The following is a 19,165-nucleotide window of genomic DNA, read 5'->3' on the forward strand; positions in this document are numbered from 1 at the left end:
CTTAACGTCCAATTGAAGCAGTGACGTTAAACGCACGTATTTCATTTCGACTACTCATCTCCAGCATTGTTCTTAATAAGAAATGTTAATAGCATGTTAAACAGGGAAACGTATCCCTAGTTGTCAAAACAGGGTTACGTTGACGTAAATTTTGAAGCATATTAGAAAATTCTTTTTTTTATCTCTTCATCCCTGACAAAAAAGGCGCACGATGCAGCGCGTATTGGTACTTAAATCCGCAAAATCGACCGTGTCTTGTGTGAAAGGACACCTTCTAGATGTGATGTAGTACGCAACAAAAATAGTTTCGACATGTGAGTTATCTAAAACAACAAGACATTGTCAGAACGTCGTATAATGAACAATCCAATGATCTAGGATTGGCAACGCATCCTTCTGATGGAATTTAGCTCTTTTGTTTCATATTCATTGAAATTGAAGGGAATATCACCTTCACCGCGAAAGAACGATCTCTTGAAAGTATAACACGCATGTATGATTGGGAATTGTTGGTTTGGTCACCGAAGACAAGAATAACTCGTGTGTGATTCGTGTGCACCCTAGTCCTACACCACTCCGATAAAAACCTTCCGTTTATTCAACAATCAACAATGATCTTCATAGACCGTGTCAACATATTTCAAAGCGAAACCCACAAGAGTTTAAACGGTGAATGCTACATGCACAATATCTTCCCCGGAGGCGAATTTACGTTGTAATTTGTAAACGGCCATCTTGATTATAAGCACTCATTAATTACAGTAATTAGAGAGAAAAGAGCGTATAAAGAAGGCTTTGACATGAATTGGACTAATACGATTCGCGCACCGACGAAATAAGAGCCGGAATCATGAGGAAATATCAGATTTACGTGATTTGTTTTGTTGTTTTGGCTTTTGCCGCTGCCACAGGTATTTTAATGCTTCTTCATTGCAATTGCCGTCAATGTTTCGTCGCAATAATAAAAAAATTGCATTTGTTCTTAATTTTTCTGCTACAAGAGTTTGCAGCAACAGAAATATCTTGTGCTCTGTGGTTAGATCAACTAGTTGTTCAAAGAAAATCGTTTCCAGTCATTGCCCAAGGCTTTGCAACACATGTGGAGGTAATACGGCTTCTTACACTTGAGGGGGTTGTCATTGCATTTTAGTTGTGAATCTACCTAATTTGTTTCGTAATAGCAAAATGTCGAAACATAAAGGCGTCAATGCGCGTTGATTGTGGCTACCATGGAATTAGTCCGTTGGATTGCTTGAGAAAGGGATGTTGTTATGGCGAATTAAAGGTGGCTGGCCCGTGGTGTTATCATCGAAAAGGTAAATTTTCGACTATGTTTTCGGCATTAACACTGACAATTTGGGCCACTAATTATTTCTCAAAATACTCTAGCAAACTGTCCCATGATTGAAGCAAACAAACGTGAAGATTGTGGTTACCCTGGGATAAGCAAATCAGATTGCGTCAAAAAAGGATGCTGTTACAACGCGATCAAGGAAAAGGGACCGTGGTGTTATTACAGGCAAGGTAAGTTGTTCCGCTCTTACTGATTAGGTATTTTGAAAGCATTGTGTACTCTTCCATCCGTAATTTTAGAAAAATGCCGGAAAATAGCAGCAACAAGACGTCATGATTGTGGTTATCCAGGCATAACGAAGCGGGCATGCGAGAAGAAAGGCTGTTGTTATAGTGAATTGCTAAACCAAAGTGGACCGTGGTGCTACCACCGCCTAGGTAAGCATAGAAGTACGCTCTCCACATTCGTCGCAAAATAACATAATGCGCGATCCTTAAAGTTTTTACTGCTGGTTTGTGTTGGATTTTCGTTAGAAAAATGTCTGCGCAAAGCAACAGAACGTGACGACTGCGGCTATCCTGGTATAACAGAATTCGAATGCATGAAAAGAGGTTGCTGCTATAATTCATTGCCCGGTCGTGGGCCATGGTGTTATTACCGATGAGGTAAAAGTCGCGAACACTTTTGTAAGCAAGTCATTTCGGGCCACGAGCTTAATATGTACTTCCTTTCGTTTAGATACGAGGACCTTCGGAAGATTATATGCGAACTTTAGTGTACTCATTGTTGTAAAAATATGTTGTCAAATAAATACCTCTAATATATGAACTTTTCCTTCCCAATAAGATCCAGTAGGAGATGAATGATTTGACTGCCAATTTTCTTTTTGTCATGTCGCTGCAGCCAACCACATTTGAATTATTGCATAGGGTGCCTTGAGTGTCCGTATTTGCTGAAAGGAGTAGTAAGCGTTATTTAGTAAAGCCTGAAATCTTCTGGCGCCGCCATACCCAGAATCGCAATGCAACCGTGCAAGCGTAGCGTGAGCATTTCTATCCAAGGCGTTATTAACCGGCTATTGCCGTTTTTTGCTACTTTGTCAACTTGGCAATTCTGTCTCATTCGGAGCCACAATTTTGATAGTCAAAAATGTCAGGGCGGATACGGAAAGCATAAATCTAAATACAAAAAGGCTACTTTTGCGGGCGTTATTAATACAACATAAAATAACTTGTCTATCTGTACCGAGAAAGTTTATGCGAGGTCAAAAGCATAGACCGAACATGCGAGGTCGCTACGCTGACCGAGAGTAATATTTCTCGTAAGATGACAAGGTTGTAAAAAAAATAGAGAACTTTCCATTTGAGGTTTATTGTTTCAATTTTTCAAATACATGTTTATCACATAAATTCGACGTTGTTTTGCTTGTTTTTCATTGTGCTGTTAATGTTTTTAAAAGCATTTTCTTTTATCTGCGACACCGAACGTGGAACATGTTTTTCTGATTCTGACGGAGTGAATCGTGACTTAGGATTTACTGCAACTTCATTTTTCAGTATGGATGTGTTTGGCTATTTTTTCCAATGTTATTTGTATGCATTTATAGTTATTAATATGTATGTTACAAGGTCAAAAGTTGCACCGGGCTGTATGAAGCTCGTCGTTGAGGCTTTTACCCAATCAGTGCTGTGGATTTCCCGTATATACTGATTTAAAATAGCTATCAGTAAATAATACTGTATAAGGCCCGCTAGTGCCGTTTATAACCAAGCCGTTATCGAGGGTATATAAATGACAGCGCAGGGGCATTAATGAAAAGTCATGGGATAAAAATACTTAACGTCCAATTGAAGCAGTGACGTTAAACGCACGTATTTCATTTCGACTACTCATCTCCAGCATTGTTCTTAATAAGAAATGTTAATAGCATGTTAAACAGGGAAACGTATCCCTAGTTGTCAAAACAGGGTTACGTTGACGTAAATTTTGAAGCATATTAGAAAATTCTTTTTTTTTATCTCTTCATCCCTGACAAAAAAGGCGCACGATGCAGCGCGTATTGGTACTTAAATCCGCAAAATCGACCGTGTCTTGTGTGAATGGACACCTTCTAGATGTGATGTAGTACGCAACAAAAATAGTTTCTACATGTGAGTTATCTAAAACAACAAGACATTGTCAGAACGTCGTATAATGAACAATCCAATGATCTAGGATTGGCAACGCATCCTTCTGATGGAATTTAGCTCTTTTGTTTCATATTCATTGAAATTGAAGGGAATATCACCTTCACCGCGAAAGAACGATCTCTTGAAAGTATAACACGCATGTATGATTGGGAATTGTTGGTTTGGTCACCGAAGACAAGAATAACTCGTGTGTGATTCGTGTGCACCCTAGTCCTACACCACTCCGATAAAAATCTTCCGTTTATTCAACAATCAACAATGATCTTCATAGACCGTGTCAACATATTTCAAAGCGAAACCCACAAGAGTTTAAACGGTGAATGCTACATGCACAATATCTTCCCCGGAGGCGAATTTACGTTGTAATTTGTAAACGGCCATCTTGATTATAAGCACTCATTAATTACAGTAATTAGAGAGAAAAGAGCGTATAAAGAAGGCTTTGACATGAATTGGACTAATACGATTCGCGCACCGATGAAATAAGAGCCGGAATCATGAGGAAATATCAGATTTACGTGATTTGTTTTGTTGTTTTGGCTTTTGCCGCTGCCACAGGTATTTTAATGCTTCTTCATTGCAATTGCCGTCAATGCTTCGTCGCAATAATAAAAAAATTGCATTTGTTCTTAATTTTTCAGCTACAAGAGTTTGCAGCAACAGAAATATCTTGTGCTCTGTGGTTAGATCAACTAGTTGTTCAAAGAAAATCGTTTCCAGTCATTGCCCAAGGCTTTGCAACACATGTGGAGGTAATACGGCTTCTTACACTTGAGGGGGTTGTCATTGCATTTTAGTTGTGAATCTACCTAATTTGTTTCGTAATAGCAAAATGTCGAAACATAAAGGCGTCAATGCGCGTTGATTGTGGCTACCATGGAATTAGTCCGTTGGATTGCTTGAGAAAGGGATGTTGTTATGGCGAATTAAAGGTGGCTGGCCCGTGGTGTTATCATCGAAAAGGTAAATTTTCGACTATGTTTTCGGCATTAACACTGACAATTTGGGCCACTAATTATTTCTCCAAATACTCTAGCAAACTGTCCCATGATTGAAGCAAACAAACGTGAAGATTGTGGTTACCCTGGGATAAGCAAATCAGATTGCGTCAAAAAAGGATGCTGTTACAACGCGATCAAGGAAAAGGGACCGTGGTGTTATTACAGGCAAGGTAAGTTGTTCCGCTCTTACTGATTAGGTATTTTGAAAGCATTGTGTACTCTTCCATCCGTAATTTTAGAAAAATGCCGGAAAATAGCAGCAACAAGACGTCATGATTGTGGTTATCCAGGCATAACGAAGCAGGCATGCGAGAAGAAAGGCTGTTGTTATAGTGAATTGCTAAACCAAAGTGGACCGTGGTGCTACCACCGCCTAGGTAAGCATAGAAGTACGCTCTCCACATTCGTCGCAAAATAACATAATGCGCGATCCTTAAAGTTTTTACTGCTGGTTTGTGTTGAATTTTCGTTAGAAAAATGTCTGCGCAAAGCAACAGAACGTGACGACTGCGGCTATCCTGGTATAACAGAATTCGAATGCATGAAAAGAGGTTGCTGCTATAATTCATTGCCCGGTCGTGGGCCATGGTGTTATTACCGATGAGGTAAAAGTCGCGAACACTTTTGTAAGCAAGTCATTTCGGGCCACGAGCTTAATATGTACTTCCTTTCGTTTAGATACGAGGACCTTCGGAAGATTATATGCGAACTTTAGTGTACTCTTTGTTGTAAAAATATGTTGTCAAATAAATACCTCTAATATATGAACTTTTCCTTCCCAATAAGATCCAGTAGGAGATGAATGATTTGACTGCCAATTTCCTTTTTGTCATGTCGCTGCAGCCAACCACATTTGAATTATTGCATAGGGTGCCTTGAGTGTCCGTATTTGCTGAAAGGAGTAGTAAGCGTTATTTAGTAAAGCCTGAAATCTTCTGGCGCCGCCATACCCAGAATCGCAATGCAACCGTGCAAGCGTGGCGTGAGCATTTCTATCCAAGGCGTTATTAACCGGCTATTGCCGTTTTTTGCTACTTTGTCAACTTGGCAATTCTGTCTCATTCGGAGCCACAATTTTGATAGTCTAAAATGTCAGGGCGGATACGGAAAGCATAAAACTAAATACAAAAAGGCTACTTTTGCGGGCGTTATTAATACAACATAAAATAACTTGTCTATCTGTACCGAGAAAGTTTATGCGAGGTCAAAAGCATAGACCGAACATGCGAGGTCGCTACGCTGACCGAGAGTAATATTTCTCGTAAGATGACAAGGTTGTAAAAAAAATAGAGAACTTTCCATTTGAGTTTTATTGTTTCAATTTTTCAAATACATGTTTATCACATAAATTCGACGTTGTTTTGCTTGTTTTTCATTGTGCTGTTAATGTTTTTAAAAGCATTTTCTTTTATCTGCGACACCGAACGTGGAACATGTTTTTCTGATTCTGACGGAGTGAATCGTGATTTAGGATTTACTGCAACTTCATTTTTCAGTGTGGATGTGTTTGGCTATTTTTTCCAATGTTATTTGTATGCATTTATAGTTATTAATATGTATGTTACAAGGTCAAAAGTTGCACCGGGCTGTATGAAGCTCGTCGTTGAGGCTTTTACCCAATCAGTGCTGTGGATTTCCCGTATATACTGATTTAAAATAGCTATCAGTAAATAATACTGTATAAGGCCCGCTAGTGCCGTTTATAACCAAGCCGTTATCGAGGGTATATAAATGACAGCGCAGGGGCATTAATGAAAAGTCATGGGATAAAAATACTTAACGTCCAATTGAAGCAGTGACGTTAAACGCACGTATTTCATTTCGACTACTCATCTCCAGCATTGTTCTTAATAAGAAATGTTAATAGCATGTTAAACAGGGAAACGTATCCCTAGTTGTCAAAACAGGGTTACGTTGACGTAAATTTTGAAGCATATTAGAAAATTCTTTTTTTTTATCTCTTCATCCCTGACAAAAAAGGCGCACGATGCAGCGCGTATTGGTACTTAAATCCGCAAAATCGACCGTGTCTTGTGTGAATGGACACCTTCTAGATGTGATGTAGTACGCAACAAAAATTCTACATGTGAGTTATCTAAAACAACAAGACATTGTCAGAACGTCGTATAATGAACAATCCAATGATCTAGGATTGGCAACGCATCCTTCTGATGGAATTTAGCTCTTTTGTTTCATATTCATTGAAATTGAAGGGAATGTCACCTTCACCGCGAAAGAACGATCTCTTGAAAGTATAACACGCATGTATGATTGGGAATTGTTGGTTTGGTCACCGAAGACAAGAATAACTCGTGTGTGATTCGTGTGCACCCTAGTCCTACACCACTCCGATAAAAACCTTCCGTTTATTCAACAATCAACAATGATCTTCATAGACCGTGTCAACATATTTCAAAGCGAAACCCACAAGAGTTTAAACGGTGAATGCTACATGCACAATATCTTCCCCGGAGGCGAATTTACGTTGTAATTTGTAAACGGCCATCTTGATTATAAGCACTCATTAATTACAGTAATTAGAGAGAAAAGAGCGTATAAAGAAGGCTTTGACATGAATTGGACTAATACGATTCGCGCACCGACGAAATAAGAGCCGGAATCATGAGGAAATATCAGATTTACGTGATTTGTTTTGTTGTTTTGGCTTTTGCCGCTGCCACAGGTATTTTAATGCTTCTTCATTGCAATTGCCGTCAATGTTTCGTCGCAATAATAAAAAAATTGCATTTGTTCTTAATTTTTCAGCTACAAGAGTTTGCAGCAACAGAAATATCTTGTGCTCTGTGGTTAGATCAACTAGTTGTTCAAAGAAAATCGTTTCCAGTCATTGCCCAAGGCTTTGCAACACATGTGGAGGTAATACGGCTTCTTACACTTGAGGGGGTTGTCATTGCATTTTAGTTGTGAATCTACCTAATTTGTTTCGTAATAGCAAAATGTCGAAACATAAAGGCGTCAATGCGCGTTGATTGTGGCTACCATGGAATTAGTCCGTTGGATTGCTTGAGAAAGGGATGTTGTTATGGCGAATTAAAGGTGGCTGGCCCGTGGTGTTATCATCGAAAAGGTAAATTTTCGACTATGTTTTCGGCATTAACACTGACAATTTGGGCCACTAATTATTTCTCAAAATACTCTAGCAAACTGTCCCATGATTGAAGCAAACAAACGTGAAGATTGTGGTTACCCTGGGATAAGCAAATCAGATTGCGTCAAAAAAGGATGCTGTTACAACGCGATCAAGGAAAAGGGACCGTGGTGTTATTACAGGCAAGGTAAGTTGTTCCGCTCTTACTGATTAGGTATTTTGAAAGCATTGTGTACTCTTCCATCCGTAATTTTAGAAAAATGCCGGAAAATAGCAGCAACAAGACGTCATGATTGTGGTTATCCAGGCATAACGAAGCGGGCATGCGAGAAGAAAGGCTGTTGTTACAGTGAATTGCTAAACCAAAGTGGACCGTGGTGCTACCACCGCCTAGGTAAGCATAGAAGTACGCTCTCCACATTCGTCGCAAAATAACATAATGCGCGATCCTTAAAGTTTTTACTGCTGGTTTGTGTTGAATTTTCGTTAGAAAAATGTCTGCGCAAAGCAACAGAACGTGACGACTGCGGCTATCCTGGTATAACAGAATTCGAATGCATGAAAAGAGGTTGCTGCTATAATTCATTGCCCGGTCGTGGGCCATGGTGTTATTACCGATGAGGTAAAAGTCGCGAACACTTTTGTAAGCAAGTCATTTCGGGCCACGAGCTTAATATGTACTTCCTTTCGTTTAGATACGAGGACCTTCGGAAGATTATATGCGAACTTTAGTGTACTCATTGTTGTAAAAATATGTTGTCAAATAAATACCTCTAATATATGAACTTTTCCTTGCCAATAAGATCCAGTAGGAGATGAATGATTTGACTGCCAATTTTCTTTTTGTCATGTCGCTGCAGCCAACCACATTTGAATTATTGCATAGGGTGCCTTGAGTGACCGTATTTGCTGAAAGGAGTAGTAAGCGTTATTTAGTAAAGCCTGAAATCTTCTGGCGCCGCCATACCCAGAATCGCAATGCAACCGTGCAAGCGTAGCGTGAGCATTTCTATCCAAGGCGTTATTAACCGGCTATTGCCGTTTTTTGCTACTTTGTCAACTTGGCAATTCTGTCTCATTCGGAGCCACAATTTTGATAGTCAAAAATGTCAGGGCGGATACGGAAAGCATAAATCTAAATACAAAAAGGCTACTTTTGCGGGCGTTATTAATACAACATAAAATAACTTGTCTATCTGTACCGAGAAAGTTTATGTGAGGTCAAAAGCATAGACCGAACATGCGAGGTCGCTACGCTGACCGAGAGTAATATTTCTCGTAAGATGACAAGGTTGTAAAAAAAATAGAGAACTTTCCATTTGAGTTTTATTGTTTCAATTTTTCAAATACATGTTTATCACATAAATTCGACGTTGTTTTGCTTGTTTTTCATTGTGCTGTTAATGTTTTTAAAAGCATTTTCTTTTATCTGCGACACCGAACGTGGAACATGTTTTTCTGATTCTGACGGAGTGAATCGTGATTTAGGATTTACTGCAACTTCATTTTTCAGTGTGGATGTGTTTGGCTATTTTTTCCAATGTTATTTGTATGCATTTATAGTTATTAATATGTATGTTACAAGGTCAAAAGTTGCACCGGGCTGTATGAAGCTCGTCGTTGAGGCTTTTACCCAATCAGTGCTGTGGATTTCCCGTATATACTGATTTAAAATAGCTATCAGTAAATAATACTGTATAAGGCCCGCTAGTGCCGTTTATAACCAAGCCGTTATCGAGGGTATATAAATGACAGCGCAGGGGCATTAATGAAAAGTCATGGGATAAAAATACTTAACGTCCAATTGAAGCAGTGACGTTAAACGCACGTATTTCATTTCGACTACTCATCTCCAGCATTGTTCTTAATAAGAAATGTTAATAGCATGTTAAACAGGGAAACGTATCCCTAGTTGTCAAAACAGGGTTACGTTGACGTAAATTTTGAAGCATATTAGAAAATTCTTTTTTTTTATCTCTTCATCCCTGACAAAAAAGGCGCACGATGCAGCGCGTATTGATACTTAAATCCGCAAAATCGACCGTGTCTTGTGTGAAAGGACACCTTCTAGATGTGATGTAGTACGCAACAAAAATAGTTTCGACATGTGAGTTATCTAAAACAACAAGACATTGTCAGAACGTCGTATAATGAACAATCCAATGATCTAGGATTGGCAACGCATCCTTCTGATGGAATTTAGCTCTTTTGTTTCATATTCATTGAAATTGAAGGGAATATCACCTTCACCGCGAAAGAACGATCTCTTGAAAGTATAACACGCATGTATGATTGGGAATTGTTGGTTTGGTCACCGAAGACAAGAATAACTCGTGTGTGATTCGTGTGCACCCTAGTCCTACACCACTCCGATAAAAACCTTCCGTTTATTCAACAATCAACAATGATCTTCATAGACCGTGTCAACAAATTTCAAAGCGAAACCCACAAGAGTTTAAACGGTGAATGCTACATGCACAATATCTTCCCCGGAGGCGAATTTACGTTGTAATTTGTAAACGGCCATCTTGATTATAAGCACTCATTAATTACAGTAATTAGAGAGAAAAGAGCGTATAAAGAAGGCTTTGACATGAATTGGACTAATACGATTCGCGCACCGACGAAATAAGAGCCGGAATCATGAGGAAATATCAGATTTACGTGATTTGTTTTGTTGTTTTGGCTTTTGCCGCTGCCACAGGTATTTTAATGCTTCTTCATTGCAATTGCCGTCAATGTTTCGTCGCAATAATAAAAAAATTGCATTTGTTCTTAATTTTTCAGCTACAAGAGTTTGCAGCAACAGAAATATCTTGTGCTCTGTGGTTAGATCAACTAGTTGTTCAAAGAAAATCGTTTCCAGTCATTGCCCAAGGCTTTGCAACACATGTGGAGGTAATACGGCTTCTTACACTTGAGGGGGTTGTCATTGCATTTTAGTTGTGAATCTACCTAATTTGTTTCGTAATAGCAAAATGTCGAAACATAAAGGCGTCAATGCGCGTTGATTGTGGCTACCATGGAATTAGTCCGTTGGATTGCTTGAGAAAGGGATGTTGTTATGGCGAATTAAAGGTGGCTGGCCCGTGGTGTTATCATCGAAAAGGTAAATTTTCGACCATGTTTTCGGCATTAACACTGACAATTTGGGCCACTAATTATTTCTCCAAATACTCTAGCAAACTGTCCCATGATTGAAGCAAACAAACGTGAAGATTGTGGTTACCCTGGGATAAGCAAATCAGATTGCGTCAAAAAAGGATGCTGTTACAACGCGATCAAGGAAAAGGGACCGTGGTGTTATTACAGGCAAGGTGTGTTGTTCCGCTCTTACTGATTAGGTATTTTGAAAGCATTGTGTACTCTTCCATCCGTAATTTTAGAAAAATGCCGGAAAATAGCAGCAACAAGACGTCATGATTGTGGTTATCCAGGCATAACGAAGCGGGCATGCGAGAAGAAAGGCTGTTGTTATAGTGAATTGCTAAACCAAAGTGGACCGTGGTGCTACCACCGCCTAGGTAAGCATAGAAGTACGCTCTCCACATTCGTCGCAAAATAACATAATGCGCGATCCTTAAAGTTTTTACTGCTGGTTTGTGTTGAATTTTCGTTAGAAAAATGTCTGCGCAAAGCAACAGAACGTGACGACTGCGGCTATCCTGGTATAACAGAATTCGAATGCATGAAAAGAGGTTGCTGCTATAATTCATTGCCCGGTCGTGGGCCATGGTGTTATTACCGATGAGGTAAAAGTCGCGAACACTTTTGTAAGCAAGTCATTTCGGGCCACGAGCTTAATATGTACTTCCTTTCGTTTAGATACGAGGACCTTCGGAAGATTATATGCGAACTTTAGTGTACTCATTGTTGTAAAAATATGTTGTCAAATAAATACCTCTAATATATGAACTTTTCCTTCCCAATAAGATCCAGTAGGAGATGAATGATTTGACTGCCAATTTTCTTTTTGTCATGTCGCTGCAGCCAACCACATTTGAATTATTGCATAGGGTGCCTTGAGTGTCCGTATTTGCTGAAAGGAGTAGTAAGCGTTATTTAGTAAAGCCTGAAATCTTCTGGCGCCGCCATACCCAGAATCGCAATGCAACCGTGCAAGCGTAGCGTGAGCATTTCTATCCAAGGCATTATTAACCGGCTATTGCCGTTTTTTGCTACTTTGTCAACTTGGCAATTCTGTCTCATTCGAAGCCACAATTTTGATAGTCAAAAATGTCAGGGCGGATACGGAAAGCATAAATCTAAATACAAAAAGGCTACTTTTGCGGGCGTTATTAATACAACATAAAATAACTTGTCTATCTGTACCGAGAAAGTTTATGCGAGGTCAAAAGCATAGACCGAACATGCGAGGTCGCTACGCTGACCGAGAGTAATATTTCTCGTAAGATGACAAGGTTGTAAAAAAAATAGAGAACTTTCCATTTGAGTTTTATTGTTTCAATTTTTCAAATACATGTTTATCACATAAATTCGACGTTGTTTTGCTTGTTTTTCATTGTGCTGTTAATGTTTTTAAAAGCATTTTCTTTTATCTGCGACACCGAACGTGGAACATGTTTTTCTGATTCTGACGGAGTGAATCGTGATTTAGGATTTACTGCAACTTCATTTTTCAGTGTGGATGTGTTTGGCTATTTTTTCCAATGTTATTTGTATGCGTTTATAGTTATTAATATGTATGTTACAAGGTCAAAAGTTGCACCGGGCTGTATGAAGCTCGTCGTTGAGGCTTTTACCCAATCAGTGCTGTGGATTTCCCGTATATACTGATTTAAAATAGCTATCAGTAAATAATACTGTATAAGGCCCGCTAGTGCCGTTTATAACCAAGCCGTTATCGAGGGTATATAAATGACAGCGCAGGGGCATTAATGAAAAGTCATGGGATAAAAATACTTAACGTCCAATTGAAGCAGTGACGTTAAACGCACGTATTTCATTTCGACTACTGATCTCCAGCATTGTTCTTAATAAGAAATGTTAATAGCATGTTAAACAGGGAAACGTATCCCTAGTTGCCAAAACAGGGTTACGTTGACGTAAATTTTGAAGCATATTAGAAAATTCTTTTTTTTTATCTCTTCATCCCTGACAAAAAAGGCGCACGATGCAGCGCGTATTGATACTTAAATCCGCAAAATCGACCGTGTCTTGTGTGAAAGGACACCTTCTAGATGTGATGTAGTACGCAACAAAAATAGTTTCGACATGTGAGTTATCTAAAACAACAAGACATTGTCAGAACGTCGTATAATGAACAATCCAATGATCTAGGATTGGCAACGCATCCTTCTGATGGAATTTAGCTCTTTTGTTTCATATTCATTGAAATTGAAGGGAATATCACCTTCACCGCGAAAGAACGATCTCTTGAAAGTATAACACGCATGTATGATTGGGAATTGTTGGTTTGGTCACCGAAGACAAGAATAACTCGTGTGTGATTCGTGTGCACCCTAGTCCTACACCACTCCGATAAAAACCTTCCGTTTATTCAACAATCAACAATGATCTTCATAGACCGTGTCAACATATTTCAAAGCGAAACCCACAAGAGTTTAAACCGTGAATGCTACATGCACAATATCTTCCCCGGAGGCGAATTTACGTTGTAATTTGTAAACGGCCATCTTGATTATAAGCACTCATTAATTACAGTAATTAGAGAGAAAAGAGCGTATAAAGAAGGCTTTGACATGAATTGGACTAATACGATTCGCGCACCGACGAAATAAGAGCCGGAATCATGAGGAAATATCAGATTTACGTGATTTGTTTTGTTGTTTTGGCTTTTGCCGCTGCCACAGGTATTTTAATGCTTCTTCATTGCAATTGCCGTCAATGTTTCGTCGCAATAATAAAAAAATTGCATTTGTTTTTAATTTTTCAGCTACAAGAGTTTGCAGCAACAGAAATATCTTGTGCTCTGTGGTTAGATCAACTAGTTGTTCAAAGAAAATCGTTTCCAGTCATTGCCCAAGGCTTTGCAACACATGTGGAGGTAATACGGCTTCTTACACTTGAGGGGGTTGTCATTGCATTTTAGTTGTGAATCTACCTAATTTGTTTCGTAATAGCAAAATGTCGAAACATAAAGGCGTCAATGCGCGTTGATTGTGGCTACCATGGAATTAGTCCGTTGGATTGCTTGAGAAAGGGATGTTGTTATGGCGAATTAAAGGTGGCTGGCCCGTGGTGTTATCATCGAAAAGGTAAATTTTCGACTATGTTTTCGGCATTAACACTGACAATTTGGGCCACTAATTATTTCTCCAAATACTCTAGCAAACTGTCCCATGATTGAAGCAAACAAACGTGAAGATTGTGGTTACCCTGGGATAAGCAAATCAGATTGCGTCAAAAAAGGATGCTGTTACAACGCGATCAAGGAAAAGGGACCGTGGTGTTATTACAGGCAAGGTAAGTTGTTCCGCTCTTACTGATTAGGTATTTTGAAAGCATTGTGTACTCTTCCATCCGTAATTTTAGAAAAATGCCGGAAAATAGCAGCAACAAGACGTCATGATTGTGGTTATCCAGGCATAACGAAGCGGGCATGCGAGAAGAAAGGCTGTTGTTATAGTGAATTGCTAAACCAAAGTGGACCGTGGTGCTACCACCGCCTAGGTAAGCATAGAAGTACGCTCTTCACATTCGTCGCAAAATAACATAATGCGCGATCCTTAAAGTTTTTACTGCTGGTTTGTGTTGAATTTTCGTTAAAAAAATGTCTGCGCAAAGCAACAGAACGTGACGACTGCGGCTATCCTGGTATAACAGAATTCGAATGCATGAAAAGAGGTTGCTGCTATAATTCATTGCCCGGTCGTGGGCCATGGTGTTATTACCGATGAGGTAAAAGTCGCGAACACTTTTGTAAGCAAGTCATTTCGGGCCACGAGCTTAATATGTACTTCCTTTCGTTTAGATACGAGGACCTTCGGAAGATTATATGCGAACTCTAGTGTACTCCAAATAAATACCTATATATGAACTTTTCCTTCCCAATAAGATCCAGTAGGAGATGAATGATTTGACTGCCAATTTTCTTTTTGTCATGTCGCTGCAGCCAACCACATTTGAATTATTGCATAGGGTGCCTTGAGTGTCCGTATTTGCTGAAAGGAGTAGTAAGCGTTATTTAGTAAAGCCTGAAATCTTCTGGCGCCGCCATACCCAGAATCGCAATGCAACCGTGCAAGCGTAGCGTGAGCATTTCTATCCAAGGCGTTATTAACCGGCTATTGCCGTTTTTTGCTACTTTGTCAACTTGGCAATTCTGTCTCATTCGAAGCCACAATTTTGATAGTCAAAAATGTCAGGGCGGATACGGAAAGCATAAATCTAAATACAAAAAGGCTACTTTTGCGGGCGTTATTAATACAACATAAAATAACTTGTCTATCTGTACCGAGAAAGTTTATGCGAGGTCAAAAGCATAGACCGAACATGCGAGGTCGCTACGCTGACCGAGAGTAATATTTCTCGTAAGATGACAAGGTTGTAAAAAAAATAGAGAACTTTCCATTTGAGTTTTATTGTTTCAATTTTTCAAATACATGTTTATCACATAAATTCGACGTTGTTTTGCTTGTTTTTCATTGTGCTGTTAATGTTTTTAAAAGCATTTTCTTTTATCTGCGACACCGAACGTGGAACATGTTTTTCTGATTCTGACGGAGTTAATCGTGATTTAGGATTTACTGCAACTTCATTTTTCAGTGTGGATGTGTTTGGCTATTTTTTCCAATGTTATTTGTATGCATTTATAGTTATTAATATGTATTTTACAAGGTCAAAAGTTGCACCGGGCTGTATGAAGCTCGTCGTTGAGGCTTTTACCCAATCAGTGCTGTGGATTTCCCGTATATACTGATTTAAAATAGCTATCAGTAAATAATACTGTATAAGGCCCGCTAGTGCCGTTTATAACCAAGCCGTTATCGAGGGTATATGACAGCGCAGGGGCATTAATGAAAAGTCATGGGATAAAAATACTTAACGTCCAATTGAAGCAGTGACGTTAAACGCACGTATTTCATTTCGACTACTCATCTCCAGCATTGTTCTTAATAAGAAATGTTAATAGCATGTTAAACAGGGAAACGTATCCCTAGTTGTCAAAACAGGGTTACGTTGACGTAAATTTTGAAGCATATTAGAAAATTCTTTTTTTTTATCTCTTCATCCCTGACAAAAAAGGCGCACGATGCAGCGCGTATTGGTACTTAAATCCGCAAAATCGACCGTGTCTTGTGTGAAAGGACACCTTCTAGATGTGATGTAGTACGCAACAAAAATAGTTTCGACATGTGAGTTATCTAAAACAACAAGACATTGTCAGAACGTCGTATAATGAACAATCCAATGATTTAGGATTGGCAACGCATCCTTCTGATGGAATTTAGCTCTTTTGTTTCATATTCATTGAAATTGAAGGGAATATCACCTTCACCGCGAAAGAACGATCTCTTGAAAGTATAACACGCATGTATGATTGGGAATTGTTGGTTTGGTCACCGAAGACAAGAATAACTCGTGTGTGATTCGTGTGCACCCTAGTCCTACACCACTCCGATAAAAACCTTCCGTTTATTCAACAATCAACAATGATCTTCATAGACCGTGTCAACATATTTCAAAGCGAAACCCACAAGAGTTTAAACGGTGAATGCTACATGCACAATATCTTCCCCGGAGGCGAATTTACGTTGTAATTTGTAAACGGCCATCTTGATTATAAGCACTCAGTAATTACAGTAATTAGAGAGAAAAGAGCGTATAAAGAAGGCTTTGACATGAATTGGACTAATACGATTCGCGCACCGACGAAATAAGAGCCGGAATCATGAGGAAATATCAGATTTACGTGATTTGTTTTGTTGTTTTGGCTTTTGCCGCTGCCACAGGTATTTTAATGCTTCTTCATTGCAAGTGCCGTCAATGTTTCGTCGCAATAATAAAAAAGTTGCTTTTGTTCTTAATTTTTCAGCTACAAGAGTTTGCAGCAACAGAAATATCTTGTGCTCTGTGGTTAGATCAACTAGTTGTTCAAAGAAAATCGTTTCCAGTCATTGCCCAAGGCTTTGCAACACATGTGGAGGTAATACGGCTTCTTACACTTGAGGGGGTTGTCATTGCATTTTAGTTGTGAATCTACCTAATTTGTTTCGTAATAGCAAAATGTCGAAACATAAAGGCGTCAATGCGCGTTGATTGTGGCTACCATGGAATTAGTCCGTTGGATTGCTTGAGAAAGGGATGTTGTTATGGCGAATTAAAGGTGGCTGGCCCGTGGTGTTATCATCGAAAAGGTAAATTTTCGACTATGTTTTCGGCATTAACACTGACAATTTGGGCCACTAATTATTTCTCCAAATACTCTAGCAAACTGTCCCATGATTGAAGCAAACAAACGTGAAGATTGTGGTTACCCTGGGATAAGCAAATCAGATTGCGTCAAAAAAGGATGCTGTTACAACGCGATCAAGGAAAAGGGACCGTGGTCTTATTACAGGCAAGGTAAGTTGTTCCGCTCTTACTGATTAGGTATTTTGAAAGCATTGTGTACTCTTCTATCCGTAATTTTGTTTTTAGAAAAATGCCGGGAAATTGCAGCAACAAGACGTCATGATTGTGGTTATCCAGGCATAACGAAGCGGGCATGCGAGAAGAAAGGCTGTTGTTATAGTGAATTGCTAAACCAAAGTGGACCGTGGTGCTACCACCGCCTAGGTAAGCATAGAAGTACGCTCTCCACATTCGTCGCAAAATAACATAATGCGCGATCCTTAAAGTTTTTACTGCTGGTTTGTGTTGAATTTTCGTTAGAAAAATGTCTGCGCAAAGCAACAGAACGTGACGACTGCGGCTATCCTGGTATAACAGAATTCGAATGCATGAAAAGAGGTTGCTGCTATAATTCATTGCCCGGTCGTGGGCCATGGTGTTATTACCGATGAGGTAAAAGTCGCGAACACTTTTGTAAGCAAGTCATTTCGGGCCACGAGCTTAATATGTACTTCCTTTTGTTTAGATACGAGGACCTTCGGAAGATTATGTGCGAACTTTAGTGTACTCATTGTTGTAAAAATATGTTGTCAAATAAATACCTCTAATATATGAACTTTTCCTTCCCAATAAGATCCAGTAGGAGATGAATGATTTGACTGCCAATTTTCTTTTTGTCATGTCGCTGCAGCCAAACACATTTGAATTATTGCATAGGGTGCCTTGAGTGTCCGTATTTGATGAAAGGGGTAGTAAGCGTTATTTAGTAAAGCCTGAAATCTTCTGGCGCCGCCATACCCAGAATTGCAATGCAACCGTGCAAGCGTGGCGTGAGCATTTCTATCCAAGGCGTTATTAACCGGATAATGCCGTTTTTTGCTACTTTGTCAACTTGGCAATTCTGTCTCATTCGGAGCCACAATTTTGATAGTCAAACATGTCAGGGCGGATACGGAAAGCATAAATCTAAATACAAAAAGGCTACTTTTGCGGGCGTTATTAATACAACATAAAATAACTTGTCTATCTGTACCGAGAAAGTTTATGCGAGGTCAAAAGCATAGACCGAACATGCGAGGTCGCTACGCTGACCGAGAGTAATATTTCTCGTAAGATGACAAGGTTGTAAAAAAAATAGAGAACTTTCCATTTGAGTTTTATTGTTTCAATTTTTCAAATACATGTTTATCACATAAATTCGACGTTGTTTTGCTTGTTTTTCATTGTGCTGTTAATGTTTTTAAAAGCATTTTCTTTTATCTGCGACACCGAACGTGGAACATGTTTTTCTGATTCTGACGGAGTGAATCGTGATTTAGGATTTACTGCAACTTCATTTTTCAGTGTGGATGTGTTTGGCTATTTTTTCCAATGTTATTTGTATGCATTTATAGTTATTAATATGTATGTTACAAGGTCAAAAGTTGCACCGGGCTGTATGAAGCTCGTCCTTGAGGCTTTTACCCAATCAGTGCTGTGGATTTCCCGTATATACTGATTTAAAATAGCTATCAGTAAATAATACTGTATAAGGCCCGCTAGTGCCGTTTATAACCAAGCCGTTATCGAGGGTATATAAATGACAGCGCAGGGGCATTAATGAAAAGTCATGGGATGAAAATACTTAACGTCCAATTGAAGCAGTGACGTTAAACGCACGTATTTCATTTCGACTACTCATCTCCAGCATTGTTCTTAATAAGAAATGTTAATAGCATGTTAAACAGGGAAACGTATCCCTAGTTGTCAAAACAGGGTTACGTTGACGTAAATTTTGAAGCATATTAGAAAATTCTTTTTTTTTATCTCTTCATCCCTGACAAAAAAGGCGCACGATGCAGCGCGTATTGGTACTTAAATCCGCAAAATCGACCGTGTCTTGTGTGAATGGACACCTTCTAGATGTGATGTAGTACGCAACAAAAATAGTTTCTACATGTGAATTATCTAAAACAACAAGACATTGTCAGAACGTCGTATAATGAACAATCCAATGATCTAGGATTGGCAACGCATCCTTCTGATGGAATTTAGC

The 19,165-nt window shown here is 39.1% G+C and overlaps 3 protein-coding genes across 3 annotated transcripts; all 3 read left to right on the forward strand.

The window, feature by feature from the left end:
- The first annotated feature begins 10,141 nt into the window (after positions 1 to 10,141).
- On the forward strand, positions 10,142 to 12,650 carry LOC130635572 (putative gastrointestinal growth factor xP4). Its single transcript, XM_057444932.1, has 7 exons — positions 10,142 to 10,297; positions 10,381 to 10,491; positions 10,568 to 10,702; positions 10,776 to 10,910; positions 10,980 to 11,117; positions 11,214 to 11,345; positions 11,419 to 12,650. Exons 1-6 carry the CDS (start codon positions 10,237 to 10,239, stop codon positions 11,342 to 11,344), a joined length of 711 nt encoding a protein of 236 aa, XP_057300915.1. The 5' UTR covers positions 10,142 to 10,236; the 3' UTR covers position 11,345; positions 11,419 to 12,650.
- A 640-nt stretch (positions 12,651 to 13,290) lies between these two features.
- On the forward strand, positions 13,291 to 14,652 carry LOC130635575 (integumentary mucin C.1-like). Its single transcript, XM_057444935.1, has 6 exons — positions 13,291 to 13,427; positions 13,511 to 13,621; positions 13,698 to 13,832; positions 13,906 to 14,040; positions 14,110 to 14,475; positions 14,549 to 14,652. The coding sequence occupies exons 1-5, from the start codon at positions 13,367 to 13,369 to the stop codon at positions 14,286 to 14,288; spliced, it is 621 nt and encodes a 206-aa protein (XP_057300918.1). The 5' UTR covers positions 13,291 to 13,366; the 3' UTR covers positions 14,289 to 14,475; positions 14,549 to 14,652.
- Positions 14,653 to 16,177: 1,525 nt separating this feature from the next.
- Positions 16,178 to 17,611, forward strand: LOC130635571 (putative gastrointestinal growth factor xP4). The gene is made up of 6 exons (XM_057444931.1): positions 16,178 to 16,529; positions 16,613 to 16,723; positions 16,800 to 16,934; positions 17,008 to 17,142; positions 17,218 to 17,355; positions 17,452 to 17,611. The coding sequence occupies exons 1-6, from the start codon at positions 16,469 to 16,471 to the stop codon at positions 17,580 to 17,582; spliced, it is 711 nt and encodes a 236-aa protein (XP_057300914.1). The 5' UTR covers positions 16,178 to 16,468; the 3' UTR covers positions 17,583 to 17,611.
- The last annotated feature ends 1,554 nt before the right edge of the window (positions 17,612 to 19,165 follow it).

Source organism: Hydractinia symbiolongicarpus, chromosome 3 (assembly GCF_029227915.1).
Source record: "Hydractinia symbiolongicarpus strain clone_291-10 chromosome 3, HSymV2.1, whole genome shotgun sequence".
NCBI lineage: Eukaryota > Metazoa > Cnidaria > Hydrozoa > Anthoathecata > Hydractiniidae > Hydractinia > Hydractinia symbiolongicarpus.

Coding starts and splice junctions, on each gene's coding strand:
- LOC130635572 (XM_057444932.1), top strand. CDS start 10,237: ATGAGGAAATATCAGATTTACGTGATTTGTTTTGTTGTTTTGGCTTTT. Junction 10,492..10,567: donor GCTTTGCAACACATGTGGAG/GTAATACGGCTT, acceptor GTTTCGTAATAG/CAAAATGTCGAAACATAAAG. Junction 10,911..10,979: donor GTGGTGTTATTACAGGCAAG/GTGTGTTGTTCC, acceptor CCGTAATTTTAG/AAAAATGCCGGAAAATAGCA.
- LOC130635575 (XM_057444935.1), top strand. CDS start 13,367: ATGAGGAAATATCAGATTTACGTGATTTGTTTTGTTGTTTTGGCTTTT. Junction 13,428..13,510: donor GGCTTTTGCCGCTGCCACAG/GTATTTTAATGC, acceptor TTAATTTTTCAG/CTACAAGAGTTTGCAGCAAC. Junction 13,622..13,697: donor GCTTTGCAACACATGTGGAG/GTAATACGGCTT, acceptor GTTTCGTAATAG/CAAAATGTCGAAACATAAAG.
- LOC130635571 (XM_057444931.1), top strand. CDS start 16,469: ATGAGGAAATATCAGATTTACGTGATTTGTTTTGTTGTTTTGGCTTTT. Junction 16,724..16,799: donor GCTTTGCAACACATGTGGAG/GTAATACGGCTT, acceptor GTTTCGTAATAG/CAAAATGTCGAAACATAAAG. Junction 17,143..17,217: donor GTGGTCTTATTACAGGCAAG/GTAAGTTGTTCC, acceptor TTTTGTTTTTAG/AAAAATGCCGGGAAATTGCA.